Raw genomic sequence first — 11,544 nt, forward strand, 5'->3', positions numbered from 1 at the left:
GTAAAGGCACCGGAATCGCATGCGAAAGCGGAGAAGCACCAGGCTCCCCATAAGTCTGCAACATTCGCATGCCATCACTCAATTTTGTTCACCGTTGTCAGGTCCAAGCACATCTCGAGACGGTGTATCAGTTAACTCCGTGCAAACTGTAACGTTACAACACACAAACCGTACAGAATCGAATGCCTCATCCTCAAATGATTTGCGGGATGTCTTTGGCTCCACTGCAACTTAGTTCCTCATTAATGCAAGAGCGCACCCTAGGGATGTAATGAGTTAATTGATGAATGATAATAAATTTTGTTATTTCGAAAGTAATTCAGGCTCTCCCAATTTTCTTTATTTTTTTTGTGCGGCATAAGTCTTAAATTTAACCTGTTATGGTCTTAAAAAGGTCTTAAAAAGTCTTAAATTGAACTTGTTCAAGCCTGCAGAAACCCTGTTTCAATTCAGTGAGCCCTTGTGCCCAGTGGATGGGAGACTTGTCATCCTGGAAGAGACAACATGCAGAGAAATGTTTGATGATAGGATCAGTCCCTTTACACAGTCCTGCAACACAACCCTCTAAGCTGATATGTGGCCCCAAAACATGTTACCAGTGCACCAACAGCATAACACAATCACCAGTTTTTCCTTTAAATTGTTACCTGTCCCTATGTTTGTCTGAAAGCTAGAAGTAACACTGTAAAAATACTCTTGTTTTTCAATGTAATCTCTAATACATATTATTTCAAGCCTATTTCAAATAATAATGAAAACCTAGGCACTGCATCACTAATTATTTCAAGGTTTATGTATTGTTTCATGTTTTGTATTGTATTTATGTATTGTTTTCAAGGTTTATGTATTCTCTATGTATTGTTTCAGGAAGACCTATGAAAAGTTTTGTTTTTGGTAAGATGTGGTAGATTCGGTTAACACTGGAGAACACTAAATGAGATCAGCAAATAAATTTGAGACACTTATTAAATATTTTCCTCTGCACTTTTTTTTTTAGTTTGTCAGTGGCAATAACAATGATTTAACATAATAAAACACAGGTAAATCCATGTATTCAAAAATGCTTGACTGGCAGTGTATGTCACTACTTTCTGTATAGGAATAGATCATGAAGATATTGCTTCCATCTTTGAAGAACACAGATTGTGCAAGAACAGTAACATGCTACAATGTGAGCAGTATTGGGATGCTATGGGCATCTATATCCAGGATGAAAACAAGTTTGTCTTCAACAACGTGCTGGTCGGCCAGTCAAGCAAAGCTCGCTTCCGTCTTACCAACTCTGGAAAAATACCCTGTAAACTGAGTTTGCAGGTGAAAGCTGTCCCCACCAAGGTATGTTTGTGTGTACAGTAACTGCTGCTACTGCGAACCTACCATGTTTAAAGACTTCTGTTATTGATTTTATATTTTTATAATTTTGCTTATTGAATATGGCTGTTTTAGATGCCCATGCGTAGTCCTGAGGTGTTTCATCTGAGCCCTATGCGGATGACTATCCCCAGTCATTCACATTCCTTTGCTGCAATTACCTTCACTCCTCAGAACATACAGACCTACCTTGGAGTGTTTGAAGCCTCTCTAGAAGGGGCAACCGGGTAAGTGTATATATACAGAAATGTGTACAGAAAATGGGGCGGCACGGTGGTGTAGTGGTTAGCACTGTCGCCTCACAGCAAGAAGGTCCTGGGTTCGAGCCCAGCAGCCGGCGAGGGCCTTTCTGTGCGGAGTTTGCATGTTCTCCCCGTGTCTGCGTGAGCACCCCTCCGGGTGCTCCAGTTTCCCCCACTGTCCAAAGACATGCAGGTTAGGCTAATTGGTGACTCTAAATTGACCGTAGGTGTGAGTGTGAATAGTTGGTTGTTTCTATGTGTCAGCCCTATGATGACCTGGTGACTTGTCCAGGGTGTACCCTGCCTCTCGCCCGTAGTCAGCTGGGATAGGCTCCAGCTTGCCTGTGACCCTACACAGGATAAGCAATTACAGATAATGGATGGATGGGTGTACAGAAAATGAACACACACTTTTACTATTTTCACATATACTTGTGGTACAAGCTAGAATTAAAACAGAATAAGTCTATTTTTTTCTTGTTAATCTCCACACAATACTAAACAATGTCAGAGTGAAACGCTAACATTAAAAATGTCGAACATTATTTAAAAATGAACTAAACTATCTTGGTTTGATAAGTATACACCCCTGATGACACCTATGGCATCCCTTAACCAATTGCCTTTGAAGTCACATCGTGACTTAATTTTCCAACACTTGTGTGAAATCACAGCAGTTAGCTTGATAGCTTGAATTAAAACGGCTGTTTACTATGGCCCTTAATTTTACAAGCGCAGATCAACACAAATGCTGGCGCATGGACTCAAAAGACCTCCCAGAACAATTCAGTGACAAAATTGTAGAAACATACACATCAAGTGAGGGATATAAAAAGATTTCCAGTGCTTTGAAGATACCCTGGAGCGCTGCTATGTCCATCATTCAAAAGTGGAAAGTGCATGATTCTACCCACAATCTGCCAAAATGGGTCAGAAATTCATATTCCAACAGATCATTGACCACAAGCATAAGGCCAAAGCAACCATTGAGTGGCTTGTTCAGAACAAGGTGGATGTTTTGGAGTGGCCTAATCAAACCCATGACCTAAATCCAGTTGAATATCTCTGGACAGATTTGCTGTCTATCAGGGACAACCAACTAACCTCTTCCAAATTTAACATGTCTACAAAGGGGAAGATCTCCAAGGGATGCAAAAAAGACTGATAGCTGATATGCCCCTCCTAAGTACTGACTCGGGGGGGTATATTTGAAGAAGCGAGGAAATTACATAAATGAGGAAATTTCAGTACTGTCAATTAAATGCTCTATTTTTTCAAATGAAAACACATTCACTGCATACTTGTGTTGTGTGGATCAGGGAAAACAAGGCCCATTTCTGTTTACGAAGTTTATAGAACCTGATACAACAAAATGTACAAATTTTGAAAAGGTGTGTGTTCATTTTCTATCCACTGTATATAGCTTGCAGACCAAATTATGTTCTGTTTAGATCAAAATAATCCATTTAAAAAAGTAGAACAATGCTCAAACATGAATTTTCTCTTACATTAAACATTATAGGCAATATTCAGATGTGATAAGTTGGCCATATCAGTCCAAAAATGACATCAGTATTTACAGAGGGAAATTTAGCATATTCCAAGTGCAACATGTAAATAGGCACTCTATTTTAAATTGTGTGTGCATTCAGACTGATCTCCTGATAAATTACAGATCTGTTTGTGTTGGTGTTTTGATAAACTGTGGCAATGGTGTGATTCAGATTAATTATAAAATTAATGCAGGCTAGTGCTTAGCTATGACACATGACAAGCTAATCATTTTACCAAGTTTATTGTTTATGGAATGTGCATGGAACTGTTAGCACTGGCATTTCTTATTTTGGTTAAGTATAAGCCTATTAACCAATTTTGGTCTAAAAATGTGCTTGCTTTACCACCCTCCAAGATCTGTTTTTAGTGTATATACAAGACAAAGGCAGTATTTTGTTGTTAGTGTCTTTATTGGTGTGTTCCCTTTGGGCAGGAGCAAGGTGCTGATGTTTGATTTGGTGGGAGAGGGCAATTTACCTTGTATAACTATTCTAAAACCAGTCCAAAGGACCAAACATGGACAGCCAATCCTGCAGTTCAAGCGAATGCTGGTAGACAAGAGACAGATCCTCCCTCTGGTCATCAAAAACATTAGCAATGTACCTGCACAGGTAAGATGAATGAATAATTTTAACACTTTGGTTTGTAGGGTATTGCTTTGCTATGTGATATATTTGATATATCTACTTTTATGACTCTTATAGGTTAGCATTGAACTCCTTGACAAGATGGGAGTCTTTTCTTTAAGGGCAGCTCCTGGCACTGTATGCAACCACATCTCCTCTTCACACATTGCAAGTGAGTCTGAAATAAGTCAGTATTGAATCCTGATCGCTATTGAGGTGCTACTGAGGGTTTAATTGTGTACAGTTGTAACTACATATTAGGGCTGCTCGATATTGGAAAAAATCAATATCACGATTTTTTCAGTAAATATCGATATCGCGATTTTTAAAACGATATTTATACACCTTTTTTTAAAGCCCTGATCATCAACACCTGAGGCACCGGGCCACATTTTTATAGTACAGGCCTCATAGGCTACCTGTCAACCCTTCCCATTGTACCCTGAAACGCCTTTTACTTAAACTATTTACTGTGCAAGCGCGTACTTTGCATAGGTCCTATAGCCTGCACAAGGCTCACGTTCTCCTCACTCAACATTTCCGATCACAGAGTTTGGAGCCAGCGCTGGTATTACCAGTGATTACTGCGTAACGTCCACACTGGCTCGTAGCCAGCCAAGGATAAAATCTCTCTCTCACACACACACACTACAACGTAAGCTTGTGTGTTGTTAAGACACCAACATTAAAACACGCACACACACGGACTGGCCATCGGGAGTAGCGGGAGTTTGTGGGCCGGCGGAGAAAAAAAAAAAAAAAAAAAGTTGCGCGCTGGCCTTTAATATGATAAGCAATGTTAACAGTTTCTTTAAGAAACTGTTAACATTGCTTATCATATTAAAGGCCAGCGCGCAACTGTAATAAACAATGTTAACAGTTTCTTAAAGAAACTGTTAACATTGCTTATCATATTAAAGGCCAGCGCGCAACTGTTTTGTTTTTTTCTCCGCCGGCCCACACTGAACCACCGGGAAAACTCCCGCTACTCCCGATGGCCAGTCCGTGTGTGAACACGCACAATATAGAGACAAGTCCTTAAGAATTAACATACATGAAAATAGCTCAGCGGCATGTAAACATTCCCTGAAAGTGTAGGTGGCACTGCGGCTAGATGCTACGTGAAATGGCACAAGGCAAACACCATGCTTCGCTCAGTCAACAGACAAAATCCACGAACCCAGTAGTCCTCCTACTACTGTGGGTTAGTGTTCTGTGGCCAAAAACACCCTATGCACAGTCATTCCAAAACATCCCCACTAGTTGCAGGTTATGTCTCAAATACAGATATGCGTTGTGGATTAAGCGATCTATTTTCAAGCATCAGGCTTCTCTTCCTTCATCTTCCAAATGTGGACTCTGCTATCTTTTTGGCATGTCAGCATTGAAATACCATTTGCAGAGATATTTCACTCGAAAAGTAAAAGCAACACATGATTAGGGCTACATGATTAGCAGGGGGACACCGTTTTAAGCGCACGGAATTTTAAAAACAATGTAATTACATCTGAGTCCGTCTACATCGCGCAATAAACCCGTCCTTAGCAGAACCTACTTCAAAGCATGATGCTAGCTGCAGATGCACAAGTCAAAATCAAATGAACCCAAGTAAACATGCCGCGGCGGGCAACATTAATAACCAAATTGCCTTACCTTAAAACGCTGCCTTGACCACAGGACGACTCGCAATTATTCCACTTAAATCCACACGGTTTAACACATCTAACACAGCTAGCAAGCTGGATATGTGCTAATATTGTTGTGCTTGTTTTCTTCCGTAGATGCCATTTTTACATTACCCAGTCCCACATCCAAAAATATGACGTAAATATGTTAATTGTATTATTATAACTATTAGCAAGCAAATCAAACAACATATTAACAAATCAATATATCAAATCACCCGACACGTATGAAAACAGAAGAATTGATTTTTTACTGTTGCGGAGATATCGCGGGAGTAGAATGGATGACGTATGCAAGGCTACGGTGTGCCTTAGGGGACAGAAGGGTTCGTTTTACCTTACTGTCACGTCAATGTTATTGTTGTTTTATTGCCATTGTAGAAATATTGTGCACGTCCCTTTCGACAAATGACAAAAAATCGTTTCATATCGATATTATGAATTTTGATATCGTTTGACACCAATATCGATATCGCGATAAAAATACGATATATTGCACAGCTCTACTACATATTTAAGCTCAATTCAGACATGATTTTATACTTATGATTTCACCTTGATTTATTGCTTATTTCATGAATACATTAAGATGTGTGTACAAATTCAGTGGAGAAAGTGCTATTTTACAAGCTAATGAATAATGTGAGGAAGTCATATTGTGAAAGAAAACTAATTTGTTGAGCTTAATGTGAAAATTACAACTGTAACTATTGATGCAGTGATATATTGGCAAGAAAGTAGACTCCTGTTGGATGTTTATTTCAATGCTTAACAACTTAAGTTGCCCACTCTGAATGCGGTCCTTGGTGTCTTTGGAAGGCATCACCGCCAGACCCCACCCACGTGTACTCCCCCAGCTGCACCCTATTTTAGATAGGGTGCAAAAAACATGCCACTTCCACAGCATTTTTTAAAATTAATTAACTGATTAATTAATTAATTTGTTTATCTTCAGTAACCCATATTATCCTGGTCATTTTCACAGTGAATCCTGAGCTTATTATGGGAACATGGGATGTACAGTAAAGCAGCAATATACACTATAGTACACCCTTACAATGTTGTTACCTCCAAGTTACTGCACATAATAAACAAGTGTCTTCATACACAGTTTCACAGCCAGGAGCATTTTCTGCCTCTGTACTTTTGTTTCATTCTGTGTAGGTTGTTCATTCACTTATTTGCCATTACAACCAATACATTTAAACATAATACAGTGGACATAAAAATTATACACACCCCTACTGTGTTTTTCTTGGAATTTTTCAAGATGGCGGCTGGTGTTTATCACGGTCTGGCAGGTGCTGTGATCTCACCTTCCCTAATACCTTCTGGGGAAATGCTATTCTTATTCACCAAGACTAAGGAAAAGTTGTTATCCTGGCTGCTCTGTTTGGTCAATATCAGATCTCAAGAGCTATCACACATCTTTATTTTGATTCTGTATTTATTGACTGTTATTGTCCTACTGTGGGGATTTTGTAGTGACCTACAAAAAGAATGGCAAATGGCAGTTGGTGTTAAGTGCACAGCAAGGATGGTTGGAAACAGGATCCTCCGAGCAGGGTTGAAGTCATGCAAAGCTAGAAAAAAAGCCCTTCATCAATGAGAAGCAAAGAAGAGCCAGGCCTAGATTTGCTAAAGGCCATAAGGATTGGACTGTAGAGGACTGGAGTACGATCTTCTCTGATGAGTCCAATTTTCAGCTTTTCCCATCACCTGGTCGTCCAATGGTTAGATGGAGACCTGGAGAGGCCTACAAGCCACAGTGTCTCACATCCATTGTGAAATTTGGTGGAGGATCAGTGATGACCTGGGGGTGCTTCGGCAAGGCTGGAATGGGGCAGATTTTTGTTTGTGAAGGACACATGAATCAAGCTATGTATAAGGTTATCCTGGAAGAAAAATTGCTTCATTCTGCTCTGACAATGTCCCCTAACTCTGAGGATTGGGTATTCCAGCAGGACAATGCTCCATGCCACACAGCCAGGTCAATCAAGGTGTGGATGGAGGACCACAAGATCAAGATCCTGTCATGGCCAACCCAATCTCCAGACCTGAACCCCATTGAAAACCTCTGTAATGTGATCAAGAGGAAGATAGATGGTCACAAGCCATCAAACAAAGCTGAGCTGATTTAATTTTTGTACCAGGAGTGGCATAAAGTCACCCAAGAGCAATGTGAAAGACTAGTGGAGAGCATGCCAAGACACATGAAAGCTGTGATTATATGTCAGGGTTATTCCACCAAATAATGATTTCTGAACTTATCCTAAGTTCAGACATTAGTATAGTGTTGGTTAAAATTGAACATGATCTTGATTTCTATGCATTTTTCAAGGTCTGAAAACAGTTCTCTCTTTTTTTGTTATTTTGACCAGTTGTCATTTTCTGCAATTAAATGCTCTAAGTGACAATATTTTATGTGGAATTTGGGAGAAATGTTGTCAGTAGTTTATGGAATAAAACAAAAAAATGTTTATGTTCCTCAAACACATACCTATAAATAGTAAAACCAGAGAAACTTATAATTTTGCAGTGGTCTCTTAATAAGCATAATACTTACTCAAGGACTCTGTCTTGATTATTAAGAGTCCTTCAAAGCGTAATATATCAAATTCTTCACAGAAAAAAGGCAGATGACTCATTTGACCTCCCTGACACTAATGGCTGGACAGCAAGCAGAGTTTGAGGTGGAATTTCATCCTGAGGTACCTCAGAGTTTTGAGGCAACTATGCAGCTGTCAGTAAAAGACAACCAGTATGAAAAGACACTGATCCAGCTCAGAGGAGAGGGTTACTGTGACATTATTTCTTTGGACAATATCAGCAGCAAGGTTCCTCAGGACCAGGACAGCACAGAAGGTAAATACAGATCTTGTGTGTCTCAACTTTTACAAAGATTACACTAGAATAATTTATAAATGTTAAATGTTCTTCCAGTTCGAAACAGAATCTGCTTGCATTTATTGGATTGTCCTTTAGCAGTATTAGCATTTTGAACTAAAAACAACCAAAAATGCATGCCTTATCTCCAACATTGTTCTCCTCTTCTTTATTATGCACCTACAGCCAAATATGATATTGTGTACTTCGGAGACTGTCACGTGGGTCATCGTTACCACAAGACTTTCACCATGACCAACCACAGCAACTCAGTGGCTCTGCACTTTCGGTGGCCTCAATGTGAGCCATGTCTGCATTTCTCACCTCAGATAGGCCACCTCCATGCCAATTGCACCAAGGAGGTGACAGTAAGCTTCAGCTCAGAGCAGCCCATAGTGTTGAATGCACAGGTGGTGAAGTGTAAACTCTGCCAGATAAACTTTCAGCAGCCTGTGGACCAAGTGCCAGACTGGGATGATCGTCACCGGACTGTCAGGTGGGTGGATGTGGAAAAGCCACTCTCACCTCAGAGACCAGCCAAGAAAAAGGTAAGAAGGTAGTGGGAAAGCAGACCATGTTGACTTCTAAATATGTAAAATAACCAAGGAAAAATGTATTTCTCTCAAAAATGCCCTTGGCGAATGTGTGACATTCTTCATTGGTATGAGAAGTGTACAGTTATACCAAATATAACTATATAAATTATATAGTTATATTTGTCATATATATGAAATTTAGAATTTCATTCTAAATTCCAGCAATTCTAAGAATCTTTATCAGCAACTCTAATAATGACAGCACTTAAATGAAAAGTCTTATATTAAAGAATTAAGAAATACAAATATCTCATATATCTGTCTCTCACAGCCTGCAAGCATAACTTTTAGAAGCCAGCATTTGATACACATGGGGAATATGTAAGAGTAGTAACTCTTGTTGTGTTCCATTTTTAGGTGGTAAAGACTGATCCGGAGCCTGTCCATTCAGTGATGGAAAACTCATTGAGAGAGCTAGAACTGAGGATTAGTGCCAAGTGTGATTATGCCAAGGTTTGATTGTGATTCTGAACCTATCCATTTTAAAGACACCATGCTTTTTTCAAACCAGAGTCTTCCAGTATGTATGATAGAATTTTTGCCTCCATATTTCTGTGATATTTCACCCAAAGTACTGATTTGAATAAAATTCACTAAAAACTAAAAACTCTCTCTTTTTTTTTCATTATTTTGGAGCATTTATTTAATACTTGGATTAAAGATTGATTATAATGTATGTATGGTGATATATAATGTGGTGCCTACAGAATGCAGATGAAGAACAAAGGTACTGTGGAACTTGAGTACTCCTGGCAGGTTATGAAAAAGACCTTTGGGAAGACTCTGCTTTGATAATGGAGGTAAATCTTGAGCCTGCATCTGACAGTAGCACAAAAATCAATATCTGTAAGCATGAAATCAGCATTATGTTATTCATTTACTAGTTGTGGGTGCAATTGGTAATTAAGTGATCAATCTCATTAAATCAGTCCCATTAAATAATTAAATCACTCATTGAATCAGTCTCATTAATTAATACCATTAATTTTGGTGCTTAATAATAAATTACCAAACAGCTAAATTATGGTATATTCCAAATTATTCTGATCACTTACCGTATTACATAACTCATATGCACCTTGGAATTCTTTGAGGTTGGGTACTTCAAAAATATTGGTACAACAATAAACACACAGTTTCAATAATTAATTGAATTTATTATAACAAAGATAAAATGAATAATAGCAGTTGGAATCATTATATACAAATATGATATATACTTGATGAGCGTGTGTGTGTGTAGGCCTCGTGGTAAACAAAAGGTTAGCCTAACTTGCTAACGAGACAAAAGAATTAGCCGTGTGGCTAGCTAAGATGTGTTTTTTTTTGTGTGTGTGTGTGTGTGTGTGTGTGTGTGTGGAAACAAAAGAATTAGCTCTGGTAGCTAACTCCACGTGGTGGAGGCCTTGTGGTCCCTTGAGACAATACATTTAGCCCTGGATGCTAATGAGACAAAAGAATTAGCCATAGGCTAATATCACTAGCTTATAGCATTACTAAATCCCCTGAAATCTTGATGAGGTCAAAATATGTGTAAGAATGAAATTAAGAGTGTTAGGAAGGAATAGAAGAAAGCATGCAACAGCCTATCTATTAAAACAACTGAGAGGTCAAAACAAAATAGAACCATCAATTCAACACCGAGTGTCTACAGTGTACACAATTAAACCGTTCCTGAGTTTAAATTCACACTACTTCAATAAAACTAATTCCTAAGACTAGGTTTTGCCCAAATGCCAGTCTTACTTCAGTATCTCGTCTCTACGCGAGATTATGAGAAGATGTTCCGAGACTTTTGGAGTTTCACCGTTGTGGAGCATGTGAGTCGCTTCCGTGGAAAGCAGAGGATTTCTTGGTCTGACGCGTGGTCGCTCGTGATGAAAAGAGAGTCTCTGATCAGAATAATGTGCACAGCGCTTTAATTAGAAGGATCCGGTCGCTTCTAACTCTTAAATTAAACTGCTTGGGCGGCAGTTCGCAAGTACTTATAAGGAACAGATGAAAAACCAGTTGTAACTCATCTGAGTTAGATCGCCCGATTCTGGATTTACTGGGGCCAGTGGTAAACAAAAGAAAACGCGCTAAATCGTGGATCTTGCAAGAAAGAAAGAAAAGACGTCTTTATCTGGTTTTCTGGTGCAGGGTATCTCTTTGTGTCTGGACGGCTTGGGATCCAAGACGAGAGAGAGAGAGGTGGAAGCGTTGTTCGGTTACTTATGCCTTCAGGGAGGAAGTGACGTCATGGAGGACGTGACGTAGATGATCCCGCCCAGGCGTGACGTAGGTCAATGCGGAAGTTGGCTGATGGGAAATGTAGTTTCTTAAAGGGACTGTGTTGTACCTACATAGTGAAAATTTGCTACTTTTGAGAAAATCGTAATTTGCTGAATGACTCATATTATTGGAGTTGAGTAATAACATTGTTAAATTTGTGTTTCATTTATATAGCACCTTTCACAATCCCAAGGTAATGTTACATTGTGTGTGTGTGGGGGGGGGTGGAATGAAGAATTTATGGCTTAGAAGTGCTTCATACATGCTGACAATAGGTCTCATTTGTCAATCTTTTCGTAAAGTTGTGTTT

The 11,544-nt window shown here is 39.2% G+C and overlaps 1 protein-coding gene across 1 annotated transcript in view; it reads left to right on the top strand.

The window, feature by feature from the left end:
* LOC132888301 (hydrocephalus-inducing protein homolog) overlaps positions 1 to 9,752 on the top strand; it is a 245,581-nt gene extending 235,829 nt beyond the window's left edge. The window contains 10 exon segments of the mRNA XM_060924370.1: positions 1,100 to 1,335; positions 1,447 to 1,598; positions 3,601 to 3,778; positions 3,872 to 3,980; positions 8,107 to 8,343; positions 8,551 to 8,912; positions 9,318 to 9,413; positions 9,415 to 9,459; positions 9,461 to 9,480; positions 9,668 to 9,752. Coding sequence (XP_060780353.1) covers positions 1,100 to 1,335; positions 1,447 to 1,598; positions 3,601 to 3,778; positions 3,872 to 3,980; positions 8,107 to 8,343; positions 8,551 to 8,912; positions 9,318 to 9,413; positions 9,415 to 9,459; positions 9,461 to 9,480; positions 9,668 to 9,752 — 1,520 coding nt within the window.
* The last annotated feature ends 1,792 nt before the right edge of the window (positions 9,753 to 11,544 follow it).

The sequence above is a fragment of the Neoarius graeffei genome, chromosome 6 (assembly GCF_027579695.1).
Source record: "Neoarius graeffei isolate fNeoGra1 chromosome 6, fNeoGra1.pri, whole genome shotgun sequence".
In the NCBI taxonomy this organism is placed as follows: domain Eukaryota; kingdom Metazoa; phylum Chordata; class Actinopteri; order Siluriformes; family Ariidae; genus Neoarius; species Neoarius graeffei.